Source organism: Chelonoidis abingdonii, chromosome 10 (assembly GCF_003597395.2).
Source record: "Chelonoidis abingdonii isolate Lonesome George chromosome 10, CheloAbing_2.0, whole genome shotgun sequence".
In the NCBI taxonomy this organism is placed as follows: domain Eukaryota; kingdom Metazoa; phylum Chordata; order Testudines; family Testudinidae; genus Chelonoidis; species Chelonoidis abingdonii.
Genome location: NC_133778.1, coordinates 48,430,154 through 48,453,250, shown reverse-complemented (window position 1 = coordinate 48,453,250; position 23,097 = coordinate 48,430,154). Strand labels below are relative to the sequence as shown.

General features: G+C 40.0%; 1 protein-coding gene across 6 annotated transcripts in view; it reads right to left on the bottom strand.

Moving 5' to 3' along the window:
* The window catches only part of WDSUB1 (WD repeat, sterile alpha motif and U-box domain containing 1), a 57,494-nt gene that overhangs the window by 1,564 nt on the left and 32,833 nt on the right, over positions 1-23,097 (bottom strand). For 5 of the 6 annotated variants that reach the window (XM_075070208.1, XM_032795116.2, XM_032795117.2 and 2 more), the window contains one exon: positions 6,188-6,328. In XM_075070208.1, coding sequence (XP_074926309.1) covers positions 6,188-6,328 — 141 coding nt within the window. Of the gene's footprint in view, positions 1-6,187; positions 6,329-22,939; positions 23,024-23,097 lie in introns of those variants that run through there. The other variant, XR_012656655.1, reaches the window with a different exon arrangement.

Genomic DNA, 23,097 nt, shown 5'->3' with positions numbered 1-23,097 from the left:
ATAAAAAAATTCTTGCAAATTTCACAAAAGGCTACAGTTACAGCAAAGCCAGTTCACTGATGCCAGTATTAAAGCCCATGTGTATTAAATGAACCCGTCTTAAGAGAGAATCTCATGGTAGCTCCAATGTGACAAAGGCTGCCCCAAAATAATTCAAATGCTGCTGAATCTGTTTCTCATGAGATCAGAGGAAACACTTTAGACTTCAATGCCCAATGTAGCATCACATGTGATACAGAAGGACAGGATTTAGACCAGGTCTGAATCTGGAAGGCCTTGCCAGGATAACTTTACTGGCATACTATACGGGCAAAGTACTCCTAGTGCAGATGCAGCTTACACTAACAAAACTGAGTTTTTGCTTTCTCAAGTCGCCTGTGTCTCCATACCCGTCCTTCCCCTACATATGAAATAAGTTATACTGGCAAAAGCACAGTTTACGGTAGAGGCTTTTGTTGGCATAGCTATGTCAGCCACAAATCACACTACATTACAACCCTAGCTGATTTATCAAAATAGAATCATTTCTAGCATAGACCTGGATTAATTGTAATGAATATAAACAGAATTCTTTCTTGAGGCTACCGGACACCTACATCTTGAACTAAGGCCTAGTCTACATGTAAAACTTTTACCGACATAATTAGACAGATTGGGGTGTGATTTTTTACTGACATGGCTATGCTGGTAAAAGCCATAGCATATACATAGTTTTATCAGTATAACTGCTATAACTGCCATTTGGAGGGAACCATTATAAGCTATATCAGTAAAAGCATTTTTATACTGATATTACTGCACCTATGCTAGACAGTTTTTCTAGTATATCTATATACCAGCATCGTTTTATCAACAGAACCCTCCTATTGTAGAAAGGTCTAACTAAATACAGTCTAATATAAGCATACAAATTCTTCCTAAATCCTTCGCTGGGCTAAGTACTCATGGAAGGGACTGCAACTGTATTATTCATAAATTCACAGATTACACCCATCAAGTACAGTACATCATCTGTAGAGGGGAGACTCTGTTCTCTGTGTATTGCTTTAAATTTTTATACTAAAACACCAAATAGAAATTAAATATAATGATCATTGTGTGTGAAATCCTGGCCCACTGAAGTCAATGGCAAAACTCCCACTCACTTCAGTGGGGGCTAGATTTCCCCCTACACTTTTATGTCACCTCTGTCTAGGGATTACCACCAGACAGATCAATATTTAGCTACCAGTGACCATTGATGCATCAAAAAATTGCTTTTATTAAGTATCTGTATTCCAAGTATTTTACAAAAACCTGTTTGTAAAATGCTTTTTAAACAATGACACATTTTAGTAGCAAGTAAATTTGATTTAATCTTTTACTGGATTCCCTTCAACCTGTCAAATAAATGTTCTCAAACTCCTTTTTGAGAGGCTGTTTTACTTAAAAGACCACATTTTATCTGTCCTTTGATTAGTGATTTAATCAAGTTTTACTATACACAAGGCATCTCCTATAGAAATAGCATATTCTCCTTACTCGTTCTGGATAGCTAAACTCCCAACATGTAAATAGTTATAGAAAAACTAGAAATTGTTCCCAGCAGGGATGCAACAAAATGTAGTTAGCCATCCAAGATAAAAAGCTTCTCTCAGTGGTCGTTTTTAAATTTTAATCTTGACTTTCCCTCCTTCTCCCACATAATAGGAACTACAAAAGCAGAGCCCAACATAATCTTCCCATTGGTAGCAAAGCAACTGCTAAACATTGTTATCACTGACTATTACTGGTCTGAATTCACTTCCTCTGTGATTGATCTACAGTTAAACCATCAATCAATTTGCTTGCTAGTAAAACTAGTATTATTGTTTTTAAACTTTTCACCTAGTCTAAAATGCTATGTAGAATTAATACATACATGAAATCTCAATGTGAGCAACTCTCTGAAATAAAATGTTACATGAAACCAAGTTCAGATAGCATTAATTTTATTCTTAGTATTTCTCTTGAGAATTTTTTTAAAATAAGCAATCAGCTTTCCATGGAATTAAAAATATTATACTAAAACAAAGTGATTCTGTGGAAGAATTAACATTATTGTCTATTGGTGAACAAATATGTCCCCCTGAGCTTTTGATAAGTGAAGAAAGCAGGGATTCTCAGCAGATCTATTCTATCACTAATTACATTTCAATACAGGCTTTAAAATTGTTTTGCAAAGTTCATCACAAAGCTGTCAAAGGAATCATCAGAGCTGCTAGGCAAAGTCCCCTGTGCCCATAGCCTTTCAGGTATAAATAAGAAGCACTGAAACAGTGACGTGACTAGCTAGTAAATTGCAATTGACAATCTGCATTTTAACAACACTGCTCACTCAGCTCCTTTTAAAGATTCATGTATGCATTGACAGTTTACTGCAAATGCAGTTGCTTAGCTATGTTTAAGTCAAACACATTTCCCCCAAAGTAAACACTGCCAATAAAACATTTTAGAGAAAATATAAGGCATTATACTGAGCCTCAATAAGCATTTGCAACTAATTTTGTTTACAATCTACCTCTAAGTTAGAAATGTAGCAAAATATTTGTATTTAGCATACCCTAGGTTATTGATTCTGAGGTCAGAAAGAGAAACTATAAAGGGGTTCTGAAATATTAATCACACGTCAACTGTAACAAAATTAGTGCATCCCACAAAATACAATTATTTCAGTGCATCAGTTACAAGTGAACTTCTGACTAAACTAAAGCAGAATAGGAAGTCAGAGCCATGCTTTATCAGATTGCATAAAAGGGATATCATTATTTTCAAAACACACCATTTTATTGTAACAAGATAGATTTTGTGAAATACAAATATCAGATTTAATAATATTTTAAAATTTCAAATTAACATTATCAATGTAGTTTATTCCAAAACTTAATTTATCTTAACAAATATTAATATTATTTTTATTTATTAACACACACTTTTTATTTTAAACATTCCCCTCCAGCACAGGAAATACAAACAGAACAGCACTAAAAGACAGCATAAAAACTAGAACCTGAAAAATGATTATAAGCAGATCAGGCTTGTTTCATTTTCAATCTCAGTGAAATGCACAGAGTAACAACTAGCATAAATTATATTCATTTTTGAAAGTCCCCCCCCCCCATTTTTCACAATATAAAGCAAGTGTAGGGTAAAATTTTCAATAGGCTTCTAAATTACTTAGGTGCTAACAGACAGATTTTTCAAGGGATTTAGGTGCCTAAGGATGCAGATAGGGATTTTCAGATTGCCGAGAAATCAGGAGGACTTAGGTATCTAAATACCTTTCAAAAGCTAGTCCAAAGTGCCTAAGTCACTTTTGAAAATGGAAATTAGACTCCTAAGTAACTTAAACACTTTGAAAATTATTACCCACAGGGATATAATTATTTTGATACTGTCTCTTCAAAAAAATTAGTAAAATGCATAGTTATTATTAGTTTCTAAGCTCTCTGAGGCAAGCATTCTCTTTTCCATAAAGCATGTGTGGGCATTACCAAAATACTGGGTACTGGGCATTACCAAAATAAAAATGATGATAATTCTAACACATTCCTCATTTTACTATAGCACTAAAAGCAGCAGGGATTTTAAATTCTTAAATTCAGTAAAGGCAAAATGTTTTATCATGCAACAGAAGTAATGTCTGACAAACCCATTAAAATAAAAGAAGTCCATCTAGGGTTTCTTGAAATGAACTGAAGTATATTTCTGTTTAGCATTTCCTAGCTTGGTGTTCCACTGCTTGATCTGCACAATATATTTTTCTGTCACCTTTCACTGAAAATCATTGGTTTGGTTTTTTTTCTATATAAAAATGTAGAGACACACAATAACATGAACACAGATCAAACATACAGTGAATACTTCCAAAGTGTAAAACATCTCATGGAATCCACAAGCGCTACCAAAAAAAAAAAAAAGAGCCACATCCTCAAATCCACCATTGCTGTTTGCAATGCTCTGGCGAGGCAAATCAACCTTACGTTCACCCCAACTCCCTCTGTGTAGGGAAATACTATGATGATGTGGCATCCTCTGAATGCCACTCTCTCCTTGTTCCTCAGTGCCTTGGGAGTAGCAAGGGCATCTCTACACTTCAACCATCAGCAGCTTGCGTAATATCAATCAGCCTTCAAGAAGTTCTACATTATGCTGGGGACTGGACCAGCACCCCAGAATCAGCAAGAGCACAGGAAACTTTTACATGTTTCAAGGCCAGAAGTGACCACTATGCTTATGTGGTCTGACCTCCTATTTAATACAGGCCATAGAACTTCTCCAAAACAATTCCTATAGCAGATCTTTTAGAGGAAGCATCCAATCTTGATTTAAAAATTGTCAATGATGGAGAATCCACCATGAGCCTTGGTAAACTGTTCCAATGTCTAGTTAACCTAATTGTTAAAAAAAAAAAAAAGTCTTATTTCCAGTCTGATTTTGTCTAGCCTCAACTTCCAGCCACTGGGTTGTATTACACCTTTGTCGGCTATACTAAAGAGCTCATTTTCAAGTATTTTTCCCCATGTAGGTACTGAGACACAGTGATCGAGCCCTCCCTTTAAAGTTACCTGCATAACCATCAGTCTTGTGATGCATGAGGAGCACAAAAGTTGGACTGAGCTTTATATATAAAATTTACATACAAAAACTAAGATTGCAGAACCAAGCACTCAAAAGTTAGGAAATGCCAGAATTGAGATTGCTCCTGTAACCTTAACTTGGCCCCCTTGTGCATATGCAGTATGATACAGCCTTTAATTCCATGAGCACATATTATTTTTCCACAGGACCCCATTTAGTGCATAGGATGGAGAGTGCTCACTTAATGAGCAGCTATCTATTTATTTTTTTTTATCTTCATTGTTCCATGTGTAACCCTAGGTCTTATTTACTGACCACTAATCAAGTCCAGTTGTGGAGACAAAATTAATTTCCTCGTGGACTTTCTTCTGGCACTCATCATTGCAATATCTGAGTGCCTCACAAATAATAAATTAATTTATTTTCACAACACCCTCTAAGATGAGGGGGAGTTATCCATTTTATATGTGAGGATTGAGGCAGAGAGAGATTAAGGTCAAAAGAATCCACTAATTTTGGGTCCCTAATTTGAGACACCTAGGATCTGATTTTTCAGAATGCTTAGCATTATACAGCACTTTATACAGTCAAAGCACAGTTTCCGTTGACTTCAGTTGCAGCTATAAATGCTCAATGCTTCTGCAAATCAGAACCAGGGTCTCAAGTCAGGCACACAGGAAATGAGGAGCACACAAATCAGTGAAAAGTTTGGTTTAAGTGATTTGCCTAGCATCACATAGGAACTCTGTGTCAAAGATAGGGACAGAACCAATTCCCCAGGGCAGGATTCAACTGTTTTAACCACACTATCCTTCTCTTTTTGTAGTCCCATCTTACTCACTACACACCTTCCAACTTCTGCAACAAATAAAGAAGTGGTGCTACAGATAAGAATTATCTTCAGCACACAATCCTGACTCATCCCCACAGCAGGTCTATCCTGTGCATGGTATGAGACAGGAGTCCTATGGAAAAAACAGCATGTGATCTTGGAAATAAAAGACTATCATTATGGCTGAGTTAAAGTTGCAAAGGCAACAGATGTATGAGTTCTTCCCCATCTGAGTACTTAGAGCCTAATCCCATAAATGTTTATTAACAGATGCAGCACATCTGATATCCAGGATCTCCTTGAATTGCAGTGAGATTTGGGGTTCGAGTTCCTTCCAAGCTTTTTAGGTGACATAATATAATTTCATATATCATCTCTATTTTTACTGATAAACATACAGTGCCAGGTTTTTAAAGGGGTTTGCTTTTGTATGTGCACATTTCCTGCATTTGTGCAAAACAACTGCATAATTAGTCTTGTAATTACACAGTTTGCATAGGCACAAAATAGATGCCCTTTACAAAATTTTATGTATCTCAATATCAGAAGCATGATTTCACAAGCCAAATATTCAAAAGAGCAGAAACAAATTTAATTTTTACCTTGCTGGAATTTGAATACACTGAAAGAATACAGGAATTCAGAATGCACATACTTAGCATTCTTTAAGAGATATATTGATTAATAGTTCCGCAGTATTCATCTTGACGCCCGAACAATTTGTTTTAATAAACTTGAAGTAGCTCATAGACATACCTGCTGCAATGACAGGCTCCTTCATAAGCTCCCTAGTTATAGGACATAAGAATTCATCAGGAATACCAAGAGAAACAGAATCCATGTTGCTCCTCAGCTCCTCAATCTTCCGGAAGACTTTACTGCGTAAACCTAGAGATTCTGAAAAGGGATGGTAGATTAGAATCCTTGGAATATATTTCAAGAACATTAACCTCTGAAACACAACCATTATCAGGCAGAGAGATTGCTTCTGGTGCCAATTTGGAAGACATTTCAGGAGCTTTGTAAATACATTGTTTCTAACTTTTTCCTCATGGTTGACAGAGACCAATTAACGTGTTTTTTAAGGCATAAAAGGCTATCTACACATTGAAAATACATTGAACAAAACTTGTCTCCCAGAGTATTTTAAAACGTCACCTATTTTCCTAATCTAGACAGAGTATTGGGTTAACCTTGACCAAAGTGCTATGTCATGTTTAACATGATTCTAGTGTAGACAAGCCCAGGACTGAAATCATGCACTTGACTGCATTACGGCTATGTCTACACTGCAGCTGGGAGCAAGCCTCTCTGCGAGGGTAGACAGACTTGAACTAGTGCACTAAAAACAGCAGTGTAGACATTGTGGCTCAGAAAGCAACTCAGGTTCTCAAACCCAGCTAACCCTCTGGATCTGAGCTATCCTGTATATTCGCTGGAGCTGGAAGATCCACAGTGCTATTTTTAGTGAAGCTTGAGCTGAGGCTAGTGCAAGTCTGCCTACTTGGGCTGGGAGGCTTGCTCCCAGACGCAGTGTAGACATACTCTTTGACGAATTAGGTGAGCCTGGGTAGGGTTAATCCCATCCCCCTTTATGCAGCTGCTTTGCCACAGGAAGGAACCTCTAACAGTTTGACAGGAGCTGACTCTTTCTTTGCTAGTTCCTGTCAGGATAAAGGAGTGCTTATCTCCTATGATTCCCATAATGACCATCCGTGTGATTATTGTAGGAGGAATCCGTTAAACTAGACCCTCAAGTGTTTTCTATGGAGTTTAACACATACATATCATTAACAGATTTGCCATAATAGCCTCATTTTCAGGTTGTTTCATCTTTTCTGACAGAAGGCAAATTCACAGACATCTGCAATGGCACCAAAACGGGATATCCCCCAAATCAGAACACAACAAATTAATTAAATACTCTAGGTTTAAGTATTGTTGCATAACTATAGCATTTTCTTCTCAGGATTTCACATACTGTCATTTCCAAAATCCACTTTATTCCCATTCAGGCTTTTATAAAGCCTTTTTCTCCTTTAATCATTTCCTCTCAGGAAACAGAGAGTGGCCACTTTGACTCCTGCTATGTGTGATTTATCGCTGTGGCGTCTGCTAGGTGAAGCAGTATGATCAACCTTGTTTCACCTCTTCCAAGATGATATCTATTACTGTCAAAACTAGGGCTGCCAATTAATCCCAGTTAACTCATGCAATTAACTTAAAAAATTAATCGTGATTAAAAAAATACCAATTAAAATTTGTTATAAAATTTTGGATGTTTTGCTACATTTTCAAATATATTGATTTCAATTACAACACTAAATACAAAGTGTACATTGCTCACTTTATATTATTTTTATTACAAATATTTGCATTGTAAAAATGATAAAAGAAACAGTATTTTTCAATTCACCTCATACAGGTTGTAGTGCAATCTCTTTATCATGAAAGTGCAACTTACAAATGTAGATTTTGTTTTTTACACATAACTGCATTCAAAAATAAAACAAGGCAAAACTTTAGAGACTATAAGTCCACTCAGTCCTACTTCTCATTCAGCCAATTGCTAAGGCAAACAAGTTTGTTTACCTTTACAGGAGATAGTGCTGCCCACTGCTTATTTAAAATGTCACCAGAAAGTGAGAACAGGAGTTTGAATGGGACTTCTGTAGCCAGCATTGCAAAGTATTTATGTGCCAGATATACTAAATATTCATATGCCCCATCATGCTTTGGCCACCATGGCCAGAGGAAAGCTTCTATGCCAATGATGCTTGTTTAAAAAAAAGATGTTTTATTAAATTTGTGACTGAACTCCTTGGGGAAGAATTTTATGTTCTGGTTCTATTTTACCTGCATTCTGCCATATATTTCATGTTATGGTAAATCTCGGATGATGACTCAGCACACGTCACTTTAAGAACATTTTCACAGGAGATCTGACAAAACGCAAGGAAGGTACCAATATGAGATTTAAAGATAGCTACAGCACTTGACCCAAGATTTAAGAATCTGAAGTGCTTCCAAAATCTGAGAGGGATGAGGTTGGCGCATGCTTACAGAATCTTAAAAGAGCAACACTCAGATGCGGAAACTGTAGAACTCAAACTAAGAAAAAAGAAAATCAACCTTCTGCTGGTGGTATCTGACTCAGGTAATGAAAATTGACATGAGTCGGTCCGCACTGCTTTGGATGGTTATTGAGCAGAACCCATCATCAGCATGAACACATGTCCTCTGGAATAGTGGCTGAAGCATGAAGGGACTATGAATCTCAGCGCTTCTGGAATGTAATATCTGTGACACTGGCTACAATAGTGCCATCCGAACACCTGTTCTCACTTTCAGGTGACACTGTGAACAAGAAGTGGCAGCATTATCTCCTGCAAATGTAAACAATGTGTTTGTCTGACCAATTGGCTGAACAAGAAATAGAACTGAGGGGACTTGCAGGCTGTAAAGTTTTACATTGTTCTATTTTTGAATGCAGGTTTTTTTCTACATAATTTTACATTTGTATGTTCAGTTCATATATAAAGAAATTGCACTACAGTATTTGTATTAGGTGAATTGAAAAATGCTACTTTTATTTTTACATGCAAGTATTTGTAATAAAATAAATATAAAGTGAGCATGTACACTTGTATTCTGTGTTATAATTGAAATCAATATATTGAAAATGTAGAAACATCCAAAATATTTAAATAAACGGTATCTATTACTGTTTAACAGTGCGACTAATCGCACAATTAATTTTTTTATAATTACTTGACAGCCTTAGTCACAACTTTTTCAGACTCAGTTTCCACAGCTGTGCTCTCAGTTTCTGGGCTGCCCATGATGATATTCTGTCCTCCTTAGATGATCTCTATGGATAACTTTGGTCTTGTCCTGGGATACAACTAAATTCTATAATCCACATCATTTATTGTGTAAGAATTATATGGGACCCATCCCAAGGTTTATCCAGCTTAGGACAGAGAAGTTAGGCTGGGAGTTAGGCGCTTTAGAAAATCTTACTAGGCACCTATATACCTGGGAACCCTTAGCTGAAGTCATCTGCCCTGGAGCGCATGTGATAAGTTAGGTGGACTTAGTCATTAGCTTTTCTTTTGTCAGCAGCTCTTCAACACAAAGTTCAATATCTTCATCAACGACTTAGATGTTGGCATTGAAAGTACGCTTATTAAGTTTGGGAGGGATTGCAACTGCTTTGGAGGACAGGTCATAATTCAAAATGATCTGGACAAACTGAGAAATGGTCTGAGGTAAACCGGATGAAGTTAATAAAGACAAATGCAAAGTGCTCCACTTAGGAAGGAACAATCAGTTTCACACATATAGAATGGGAAGAACTGTCTAGGAAGGAGTACGGCAGAAAGGGATCTAGGGGTTATAGTGGACCACAAGCTAAATTGAGTTAACAGTGTGATGCTGTTGCAAAAAAAGCAAACGTGATTCTGGGATGCATTAACAGGTGTTTGTGAGCAAGACACGAGAAGTCATTCTTCTCCGCTCTACTCTGTGCTGGTTAGGCCTCAACTGGAGTATTGTGTCCAGTCCTGTGCACCGCATTTCAAGAAAGATGTGGAGAAACTGGAGGGCCAGAGAAGAGCAACAGAAGATTAAAGGTTTGAGAACATGACCTGCGAGGAGAGGCTGAAGAAATGAGTTTGTTTAGTTGGAAAGAGAAGACTGAGAGGACATGATAGTTTCAGGTATCTCAAAGGGTGTCATCAGGAGGAGGGAGAAAACTTGTTCACTTTAGCCTCTAATGATAGAACAAGAAGCAATGGGCTTAAACGGCAGCAAGGGAGATTGGTTGGATATTAGGAAAAGTTCCTAATTGTCAGGGTAGTTAAACACTGGAATAAATTCCTAGAGAGGTTGTGGAATCTCCATCTCTGGAGATATTAAAGAGCATTTATCTAACTACTATAAGGATGGTCTAGACAGTATTTGTCCTGCCATGAGGGCAGGGGACTGGACTCGATGACCTCTCAAGGTCCCTTCCAGTCCTAGAGTCTATGAATCTATGAACCACAGACAGTGCCACCTCTTCTGCTGGCCTCTCCTTGGACAAAGAAGAAAGCTTAATCCCGTTAATAACCATGCAGGTAGAGTCACTGTATGGGGTTCTTAAAACTAGCCCCCTTCCCCCCGCCATGGTTAACTCTTTTTATAGAGATTCATAGTGAGTATGTATACAGCAATTCACATGATGTATTTCATTAATACCTAAGATTTTCTATTAGTAGCAGTAGTACTATTGTAAAGCCTAGGAGCCCCAGTCATGAACAAGGACCCATTGTGCTAGGTACTGTACAAACAGAACAGAAAGTCCCTGCTCTGAAGAGATTACAATCTAAATATAAGACAAGAGACAACAGATGGATATAGCCTGTCAGGGAAATACAAGGAAACAATGAGAATACTGGCCAGCATGATAGGCAATGGTTTCAGCACACCAGCGGCCTAAGCATTGTCAAAAAAAATGTGTAGGCCTCATAAAAAAGTTTTAAGGAGGGTTTTGACTGAGGCTATTGAGTACATTTTGCTGATATTTATGGAGAGCTTCTCCCAAGCGTGAGGGGCAGCATGGAAGAAAGCACAAAGGAACCTATCTGAACATTTTACAAATGGGCGATGGCATCCTGGGCCAGTTTGAGGCGGGAGTCAATCTGTACTACTGAATGCTAAATAACAGGAACCAAGCATTAAATATAAAAGAGATAATACAGGAAAGTAGAAACAATTGTATTAATTTTCATGTTTGGCTGAGAGTCAGTTTATTCTTCTGATTTACAAGGAAAGAAAACTAATATAGTGATCTGGATATTTGCAAACTAGCACAGAACTGCAGTATCATTATTATACTACATAAAGTACTACATTAAAGTTGCATACACTTAGTCCCACTACCAGAACAAAACAGGCTTCATGTAGAAACCTTAGTGAATGAACCAAAAGTATCAAATATATATTTGACTTAAACCAAAGAAAAGTAGTACCCACAAGGAAAATAATTCTGACAGTATACATGCCGCCTCCTTCCACAGACCAAACACCATTTTATATGAAAAAATAAGGCACAATTCAGATAATTAACTCTTTTTTCATAAATGTATGATCAAAATGTATACTCGTTTAGTCATAGTTGTCCTTTTCTAGTCAAGCACAGTTACAAACTTTGACACATAATTAGTACCTGCAATTGGGATTTCTAAGTTACATGAATACATTACTGCAAGTTGTCTGCCTGGTTCATATACTGCTTGCTCTACTAAGACTGAAGGTAGATCAGCTCACCGGATGCAACTGCAAAATCTAACACTCCCCACAAAAAATCCCCTCGCTCCCCATAAATCACTGCTATCCACCACTATGGGAGAGTACTGAATATAGCAAATGATAGTTCTTAGCCTGATATAATTTTCAATCTTTGTTACTGGAGTAAAGGTTTGCTATGCAAACTGTTCAGTCTAACTACTGTACTTTATCTGTAGACTGTCATGCAAAACTATCATGATTTGCCAACATGCCTTTATCACACCAGTTCTTCCTGCTTTACTGTACAATTAATCAACTGTCAGACAATGTATGCTAGAGGATTCAAACTCAGTCACACTGTTGTGGGAGTCATTTTAATCAGAAATGACAGCAGATGCCAGAGAATAAGAAAAATTAGAAGCAAAATTGCCCCACATTTCTTTAATAAGGTTTATATGACATGTAACACAAGGATGAAAATATGATAATAAACTCCTGTTTATTCTTAGAGGGTCTTTTGCATGTTAATATTGCAATAAGCCTAAAGGTGAATTGGGAATTGACTGAGAAAAACAACACCAAAGCAAAGCAAAACAGCGTATTTTTTTTTTTTACTTCCATACCTGTAAATCAGATTTTTTATAACCATCTTTGCCCAATCTAGAACACACAGACAGATTTTCCTAAATTCCTGTCAAGCAGGATTAAGTCATCCCAGTTGCGTCCTCAAAAGCCCTCTCCTAGTTAAGCTCCAATCAAAAAACTTATTGAGCTACCCAAAACATTATTTCTGAAAAACTAGGTTCATAAAAGCCACATTTTCAAGCAGGTATTTGGGATAGATTTCTGTTGAGCTATTCCCAGCCCAGAACCACAGCATTACCATTTGGAATAAATGGTTTATGCTCAACAATTCCCCACATTTTCACCAGGGGGGGCAAGCTGGAGAAGGATTCAGCCATCCTGGATCCCAAGCACTCAGGATTCATCTTTGGAAAGTCACATTCAAGGAGGCACTGAAATCTACTCTACAGAACCTGATAAACATATGATGGAGACAGAAGGATGATATTATGGAGACGATTTTGCCACAGTAAAATTAAGCAAAATTCACAGAACAGTCAGGAAAATGTACAAAATGAGGGTATGGTCATGGCAGGGCAGATACCAAAGCCTGAGTCCCACCCATCCCAGGGCTCAAGCTGAAGAAGTCATGGAGATATGTTAAAGTCTCTGTAACCAAATCATATCCTTAATTATCCTTAGGTCATTAAATCACTATGCCTCTAGCTGAATGAGTTCCAAAAGACTTAGTTGCTATGGACACTTTGTTTACAATGTAAACTTCCTTCATTTTATTTATGAATCAAAAACTACATTAAAGGAACATTAAGGTTGCAAAGTCGAACACTCAAAAATTAGAAATGTCAGAATTAAGTTTGTCTGTGCAACCTTCATTTGGTCTCCTTATGTATTTGCATTATATTAGTCTATGATTATATTGTCACAAACTGTTTCTTTCCATAGGATGTAAGTTTTTTGATCTAATATTCCTAGTTTAAAATAAAGAAACTGAAAAAACAAATTTCATCATGTGATGACATACTCCCATGAATTGTAGTGGAATAACTGATAGCAGTAGTAGGCTGTCTTTGTCTACATGGACCAGCAGTAGAGAGAAATAAGATACATACTTTGCAATGGGTTTCATGGATACTTGCTAACAGCAGATGAATGTTGAGACTGAGGAATCATGCTTTCCATTCCAGGCTCTGAAAGGCATGTGCTCTAGAGGCTATAGATCTTTTGGCCCCCCCTTCACCTCAAACCTGACCCCCTTCTGCCCCATCCTCTCTAATTTACCCTGTGTGCCAACCTGTCTCTTCCCCTCTCCTACCCCACAGCTCTTTGGTCTAGTCCCTGTCTCATCGCTTAACTAATCCCAGTCTACCAACCTAACTACCCACCCACCCACACTTGCCCCAGCTCCTCATACCAGTCTTCCTCTATGGGCTCCCTGACTTCACTTTCCCTCCACCCGTTTCTCATTCTAATCTCTCCCCCCAGGCTCCTCATCTCAATTCTCCACTCTGGCTCCATGTCACAGACTCCTTGCCTAGACAGTCACAGTCTCCCTCTCATCCTGTCTCCCAGTGCCCTCCAAAACTCCTTGCCTAGCCAGTCCACATTTCATTGCTGGGTTCCTTATCTCAATATATGCTCTCCATCCCCATCCCTTCTGGGGTCAGCTCTTACCTAACCCAAATGCAGAGGGGAGGGATAGCTCAGGGGCTTGAGCACTGGCCTGCTAAACCCAGGGTTGTGAGTTCAATCCTTGAGGGGGCCACCTAGGGATCTGGGACAAAATCAGTACTTGGTCCTGCTAGTGAAAGCAGCAGGCTGGACTTGATGACCTTTCAGGGTCCCTTCCAGCTCTATGAGATAGGAATATTCGTCCTTCACAGTGCCTAGGAACCAGCAATAGAACACTGAGATCCACGGTGCCATAGCAGCTCACTGTAACTGGAAGCAGCAATTGCAACAAAAGTCCAGTTCAGACCCCTGAAATCCTAGGCTACAGCATGCTCACTGCTGATAAAATTTTTATAGAATTTACCTGCCATGCACTAACAAGTCTGCTGAGCATATGCAAATTTATTTTTTTGAGATAACTTGGCCAAATTTGGGCAATTTTTCATGGGACCATCCATAGGCATATTCCTGAAACCGAATCAACCCTCCTGCCCAATTTCAAGTCATTGCTTCAAAGCATGGAGATGCTAGAACAGTGGTTCTCAAACTTTTGTACTAGTGCCCCCTTTCACACAGCAAGTCTCTGAGTGTGACTCCCCTTATAATATATTTAACACCATTATAAATGCTGGAGGCAAAGCATGGCTTGGAGTGGAGGGTGTAATAACCTTGCGACCCCCAGTTTGAGAATCCCTGTGCTAGAGTTTCTAAATGGAATGGTTATGAGAAATATTTTAACAAGGGAAAAGTATTTTTCCTTAATTGCATTTCTTGGAAATGGCTGAACCATTTTTGCTGAAACTTGGCATGGAAAATTTCAGCCTGAATGGTTAAAGTTTGGCAGAGTAATATAAAACTGAAAACAGGCTCTTATGACTGGAAGTGTCAGACAACTTTAACTATATGGTGGCACTACCAGCTCTGTCCTATTGACTGTCCTAAATTCCTGGGTGCCAGTAATATAAAATGCTGACCAAGTCCAGCATGTGCCAAAGATTAACTGTGCCCAAGGATGGATTCAGGTAAAAGGAGAAAAAGGGTAAAAGGTAAATGATCTGGTTCTCATGGAAAGAATCACTCGTCACGTCCACTAACACTTTTCCTGGCATCTCAGTGATGAAGGATCGAGTAAGACAGGTATACTCCAAGTGTTCTATTCACAGAATGGAAAAATCGCTGTTTTCCAGGCCCTTACTTCCTTTAACTGATTGCAACATTTCTTGACCTTGCTTCCCTATCGCAATATATCCATATTGAAAAAACTCCAAGTCTTGAAAACACAATGAAGAATCCTGGGGTTCAACAATCGCTATTGCAGGAGAAAATTCTGGTGACTGCGCCAGTCCCCTTTGCTGCTGTTCTCCTGCTAGATGGGTAACACTGGTGGATGAAAAGTCTTTTTTTTTTTTTTTTTTTTTAAATCCAGCAAGTAATTTTCATGCCACAGATGCACTTTTGATGCTCCTTATTTTTGCTGCTCAAGATACAAAAACTCCTTTACTGGTTGATATAATGTACCATTCAGGCATAGAAGACATCATCAAGAATTTTTGATCTCAGCTGGATGCAAAACCTGTTATCTCAAAACAATCCACAAACTGCACCAACTGGCCAAGGAATGCTACAGTCTAGGAGGCTGAACTCTAAGAGATTTCCTCTGTTTTGAGTTCCAATACCTGTAACACCTCTCTGAAGAGGTATTCCAAGTCCTGTGAAGGGAAAAATCTTGGCTGTGCTGGTGGGGGAGGTGTCATCTGAAGCCCTTTTATACAACTTTTTTCATCAAGATTCACAAGGTTGCTTTTTTCAGCAAAGCAGAACTTGTCTAAACTCTTGGAAAACTGGAGAGAGATAAGGGACTCTGAGGGAAACCATGGCACCAGCACACTTGATTGACCTGTCTACTGGGTGAAACAGCTCTTCTATTCTGGGCTGGTGATGTGAGAAGAATATACTCTTATTCCTGCTATCTTTTCTCTAAGCTTGTCAGCATATAGCTGCAATGAACAGGCAACTATGTTTGCAAAAAATGCAATTTTTCTGCACCTTGTTTGAATATGAGACTATATTTTACTAGAAAACATGTCTGTGATGGTCAGTATCTTGCTGTCCAAAAACTTGTGAAATCTATCACTGTGTTCTTTATATTAGGTTAGATGACAATTAGTCTGGGAACAGAGGCTAGTTCTATTTGCATGGTAACAAAGCACTCTTTCAAAGAGGTGTCAGAAACAATCAGAGGGGCTAATGAAATGTTATGTGAACCTCTGCTGGTTGCCTTCTCTTTGATTAAACACCGTTGCAGGGAAGCGAAGAAACCCTTTTTATTAAATGCAAATCACTACTCAAGTAAAGACTAAAGATGTATGAAAGTCATAGAAAACAATATAAGGAAAAATGCCTATATTATATATAGGTTATCTGAATCTGGTAAATGCTGCATTTACAGATCAAAGGGAAGTGGATACCAAGGAGTGGAAAAGGAGACAGCCAGCCTACTTGAGACACGATACACACAGATTTCTAGAGACATGCTTAAACTGTAAATCAGACAGGCTGGGAGAAGTCCTAAAAGCTTTTAGGCTGAGAGAAACCTTCTTTATAAAAGTGTTGCATAGATTGTAAATACTTTGCAATCCAAGTTGTGAGCCTATCACAGATAAGAAAGAAGAGGTACTTTTATTGTAATTCTGGTTAGATAAAATAAAAAATAAGTAATTATGAATAAATTTTATTTTCTATCCTATGCTAAGTAAAGGTGTGGCCTAATGTTCAGAAGTGATGTCAATGGGACTTGTGAGTATACAGCATTTTGGAACATCAAGCCACTGACTCTTATTTAAAGGGATATTATAAACTTGAATTATTTTAAAATTGGCTCATTTTGGAATCACTGGAATTCAAGGACATTGACATGAAGGATCACTTTGTGTTCCAGCCGATAATGCTTGGGTTCACAAACCCTCCCAGGACACATTGGTAAAAATCTGGCCCTTTGTGTTCGGAGTTTAATAAAAAAAGCAATAAAGTACTCACTGGAATAAAAAATGAGGCATACAGGTGCAAGCCCAGGGAAACACAGGCCAGTGGTTTGAACACTGAATATCTCCTTGGAATGGCAGTGGAACTGAATCTACTGCATAGAGGATACTGCAGCCCAAAGACACAATCCCAATGCATCCTGCTGTAAGGAGAAGACAGAAAGATCCATGAAGCAGCAGATCTTCTGGCTGTGTCTTCCATGCACTGTCACATACAGAGCTGCTCACAGAGCTCGGCTCCATGCCCACTATCCAGATGTCTCTTTGTATCACTGGTTCTGCTGTTAAGGGGACCTCCACTATTGCAGAGATTGGGGTTGTATTTGCTCCAAAAAGTATCATAGACATTTGCAAACAAATAAGAAAAACCACTGCGCTTGTCAAAATTTGGGTTTATCAACCCTGAAAGTCTGGCTCAGATATGTGCCTGCATGTTTTAACATCTCTCTTTAGGGTGCAGTGCCTGTAATATTAAAAAATGACATTCATATTCTCTCTTTTTTTTTTTTAGGGTCAATTTCTGATGAGTCTAACTCAGATATTTAGAAACAATACATTGTTTTTTCTCTGCATCCTATAACCAATCCTTGTCACAAGTTCTGCCAAATCAGATTTCATTTTCTTATTTGTAGTTTGTAATAGTTCTCAATGGTGTCATTATAAATCTTAATACTTTCCACAGAGTGTGATGTGTACAGTGGGTCAGTCCTCCTGGAGACTATCATCAGTCCCACAGCTTTCAAAATTCACATAACCCTATAGTCAGCATTATCTGATTAGTCTCATCTGATGAGCACCACAGCACAGTTTTAGGCCATCTCCAACATTTAGTAAAATTTATACAGAAATTAATCTTATCTTTTGTTTTTCAGAAACGGTCTTCCATGGGAGAACGGTCTTTTATCGATACCTACTCTCAGAACGTCAAGAGTTAACTGCTGACTTCTAGAACCCAATGAGGCAGTTCATGCAATAGTGCCTCCTGTGATGACATATACTAGTACCTCATTGTAAAATATTTGTTGTGACCTTGTCTATTAGTGTGACACAGTGAACCTCAAAATAATACCCTGTATCCCCATCTTCACCACTTGTATATGGTTATGATCTATTTGTACAAAACATGTCTTGTGCAGTATCATTGGAAAAGTTATGGTCTTTTGAACACCACTGTCCTGTTAAAATGTGTGTATCATCACTGTATATGAAGTCCTGAAATTTTGTTGTATGTTTGCTACTGAAACGTGAGTCTGGGCAATGTCCACAGACTAGCTCTCCAGTGGCAACAAAGGGATGACCAACACCCAGCCAGGTGTAAAGTAACCATCACTGGCCATTCACTAGCAGGGGAGTTGATTTACAATTCACATGAAAGACAGTTGCTTGAGTACATAAACCATGGAACTGCCTGACCCCATGATGCAGCAAGGACTTTTCCAGTAAAAAGGGTCAAGATATTAAAAGGGGGAACATAGGTTCCTGACCACCTCTCCTTCCCCACCTATTCTGAAGGCAACAAGATTATCAGGAATAAAAAAAAAAATTGGACTGGGGAGAGTGGTCCTAACTGGAAAAGCTTTCCAGTTAGCATAGACTGCTGTAGGCAATTGGGTAAGAGAAACCTTGTTACTTCACACTTGACTTAGCTTGATAAAGTTGAGGAATTAGACTGCAATTTTACCTTTTATTTCCTTTTATAACCAATTCTATACCACTTAAAATATATTTTTTCTGTGTTAACATACTTATTTTAATGTTTTCTCTAAGCCAGTGTGTTTGACTTAAGTTTGGGAATCTATTCTGGCTATAAAGGCTGGTGCATATTCATATCCTTTGATGGAACAACAAATTAATGAGCTTACTCTGATCAACGAGGCCTTGAGCAGTGTAAGATGCACATTTCTGGGGTGCCGTGCAAGGCTGGGGCTGAGGAATATGCAGGTAGCGCCTTATATGTAATTCAAGAGTGGCCATAACACTCTGTTAGTTGTCTGGGTGTGACTTGCATGTTAGATGCAGGGGTGAGTGGGCCAGGTGGCAGCTCACACTGCAAAGTGGGGCATAGGACACACCAGACTGGAGAGTTAAGGGGGAACAATGATTCAACAGTCCAAACTGTACCCTGGGGCATTTCACAATCAGTATATGTATGTAAGAACTTACAGGGCTAGAATTGGAGACCATGGGGGTTCTGGGCTGCTGATGCCTCCGTGTTGCCATTAGAGGTAGGTGTGCATAGGAGTACCCTGCAAAGCAAGGCCACTCCCAGCTCACTGACTCGCCCATACCAGTATATAAATTAGGAAGCCATGAGGGGGAGCTCTCTGAGCAACAAGGCTACCTACCTGTTTATTTCTGCAACAGATGCTGTTTGCGACAGACCCTAGACTTCGGCCTCTGACCCTGATCTGTCCTTGACTTCGCTATTGGATTGTTGCCTGTAACCTGGCACCCAACCCTGACTTCCTGGTATCCTGACCTGGCTCGACTCGGACCTGCTAGTCCCCAACCATGACTTCCCGGCTCTCTGACCTTGCTTGCCCTGCTATTGTCTCCAATCACAACTCAGCAGCTGACCGGGCACGCCAGACATCCACAGCCCAGGACTGATACTATGGTACTTCCTCTGGGCAGACTTCTGCAATATACTTCCCAACTTTATTGGCATAAATCTGTAGGACTGTATACCATGTGTCCTTCTGATTAATAGTTGTAAAAAGTATTTGTACCAAGCAAGCTTCTTCTAATACCTACTAACAAACTTTAAAAACTAATGTAACATCTATGGCTAAGGGAAAAAATCTAGCAAAAAGCACATTTTTATTTACATTTCTTTCAATTACAGTATTTTTCACCCCAAAAAATTCACAACTAAATCCAGGGTTGCTGGCCTCTACATGTTTCAAACACATACAGATTCCCTAGACTGACAGGAAAACAACAACAAAAAAAACAGTTCACTGCTTATATTAGCCAATCACTGACTACAGTGTGTACATGTCAAGGCTCAATCCCCACTCTGTCTCTGAGTACAAAATCCCTGCAAGGATTTTAAAAATTTATACTGGCCAATCCAGGCTTGTATTAAACTCCCAAGGTTACAGCTTTTCTCTGACCTTGGCTTGGTAAATGCTGCCACCACCCAAATGCAAAATACCCCCCTTGGACTCAGGAAGGAGCACTTGGGAATTCCTCCCTATGAGGTACCCTCAAGCCCTTTCATCCCCACTCCGCGGAAGAGCTGAAGAAGAAAACAAAGGGTACGTCTACAGTACGAAATTAATTCGAACTTATTCTATTTGAATTTTCAGAAGCGATTTTATACATTCAGTGTTGTGGCCCCCCCACTAAAGCTCATGAATTCGGTGGAGTGCATCCACAGTATCGAGGCTAGCCTCGAATGTCGGAGTGGTGCACTGTGGGAAGCTATTCCACAGTTCCTGCAGTCCCTGCCGCCCATTGGAATTGTGAGTTAAGCTCCCAGTGCATCATGGGGCAAAAACATTCTCTCAGGTGTTTCTGGGTGTGTGCTGTTACTTGCTCCTCCTTCCGTGAAAGCTACGGCAGACGGTGCAATACGTGTACCACCTGTTTCCTGGTACTATGAATCCATCTCGCATGTCCTCTCGTCTTTCTATCTACTCTTTTATCTAACCATTTCCCGCCTTTTTTCGGCTACTGTGAACCGAGCAGCACAGCTTCCATCGCAAACTCTGCTCTCTCGCTCTTGCATCGCTAGCTAATTTTTCCATGTTGTCTGTCCTGGGCTCGCATGCAAGCTACAGAATTCCCTGCTGTTTTTTGGCCATCGCGACCTCAGCCACACAGCTTCCGCTGCTTTTTCTATGTTGTCGGTCCTGGGCTCCCATGGAAGCTACAGATGGCAACAATTCTCCGTTTTTCAGCCATCGTGACCTGAGCTGCAGAATTTCTGCCGCAAACTCTGCTCTCCTGCTCTTGCAGCTCTAGCGAGCGTCCTGACTCTGTGAAAGCTACAGAAGGCAACCATTTACTGCCTTTTATTGGCCATCTTGAATCAAACAGGCCTCCTACATTTCACGCCCTTTTACCAGGATTACTTGTGCAGGTGCCATAGCGCGGCAATCATAAAGCCTGCTCAGGTCTCCACTGCAGTTTTGACCATTGTAAATACCTCACACATTATCCTGCAGTACGTGCAGTACCTGTAAAACCGGGCGAGGAAGCAACGACTATGCAATTACTATACTGATGAAGACATGGACACAGATGTTCCTAGAAGCACGGCATGTGGCGACTGGGAGATCATAGTGGCATTGGACCAGGTTCATGCCGTGGAACGTCGATTCTGGGCCCGGGAAACAAGCACAGACTGGTGGGACCACATAGTGTTGCAGGTCTGGGATGATTCCCAGTGGCTGCAAAACTTTTGTATGCAAAGGGCCACTTTCATGGAACTTTGTGACTTGCTGTCCCCTGCCCTGAAATGCAAAGACACCAAAATGAAAGCAGCCTTCACAGTTGAGAAGTGAGTGGCCATAGCACTGTGGAAGCCTGCAATGCCTGACAGCTACCAGTCAGTTTGGAGTGGGCAAATCTACTGTGGGGGCTGCTGTGCTGCAAGTAGCCAATGCAATCATTGACCTATCAAGGGTAGTGACTTTGAGAAATGTGCAGACCATTGGGGATGGCTTTAATGCGCTGGGGTTCCCTAACTGTGGTGGGCTGATAGACAAAACACACATCCCTATCTTGGCCCCAGCAAACACACCACAAGGGGTACTTTTCCATGGTGCAGCAAGCACTGGTGGATCACAAGGGATGTTTCACTGACATCAACGTGGGATGGCTGGGAACGGTGCATGACGGCCGCATCTTCAGGAACTCTGGTCTGTTTGAACTGCTGCAGGAAGGGACTTATTTCCCAGACTAGAAAATTACTGTTGGGGACTTTGAAATGCCTATAGTTATCCTTGGGCACCCAGCCTACCCCTTAATGCCATGGCTCATGAAGCCATACACAGGTACCCTGGACAGTAGTAAGGAGCAGTTCAACTATAGGCTGAGCAAGAGCAGAATGGTGGTAGAATGTGCTTTTGGATGTTTGAAAGCGCGCTGGCGCAGTCTGCTGACTCAGTTAGATCTCAGCACAACCAATATTCCAATTGCAATTACTGCTTGTTGTGTGCTCCACAATATCTATGAGAGTAAGGGGGAGACATTTATGGTGGGTTGGGAGGTTGAGGCAACTTGCCTGGCAGCCAGTTTTGCATAGCCAGACAACAGGGCCATTAGAAGAGCACAGCAGGGCATGCTGCACATCAAAGAAGCTTTGAAAGCCAATTTCATGACTGGCCAAAGTACGGTATGACAGTTGTGTTTGTTTCTCTTGAAGTTACCTGCCCTTTATATACATATGAAAGGCAATAAAGTCAAAAATTGTTTAAAAACATGTTCTTTATTATTTGTTGCACAAACGTTGAGAGAAATCTGAAGGTATGCCGAGGGGGAGGGGTACTGGGTTAGGGAGGGGGAGGAGGAGGGAAGGACAAGTCCAGAAACTACATCAAAAGTTTGCATATGCCAACTTTCTGCTGCTTGGGCGATCCTCTGAGCTTAAGTGTGTTGGTACCCGTAGCCTCTCCCCTCCTGTTCTTGGACGTTTGGGTGAGGAGGCTGTGGAACTTGGGGAGGAGGGAGGGTGGCTATACAGGGGCTGCAGTGGCAGTCTGTGGTCTTGCTGCCTTTCCTGCATTAGATCCACCATACAGTGAAGCATGTCAGTTTGCTCCCCCATGAGCTTGAACAGTTTGCTCCCCCATGTCCTGCCTGCTCTCATCGCACGCATCCCTCCTCTCTTCGTGTTCCTGTAATGCTTTACGGGACTCCACAATTGTTTGCCTCCATGCATTCAGCTGGGCCTTATCAGTGCTGGAGGACTGCATGAGCTCAGCGAACATGTCGTCCCGAGTTCGTTTTTTCCACCACCTAATCTGGACCAGTCTCTGGGACGGAGTGGATAGGGGCTGTGTTGAAACATTTGCACCTGTGGGAAGAGAAAAAGGAAGGGTAGTATTTTAAAAAATACATTTCAGAGAACAAAGGGGGCACTTTGGTGTG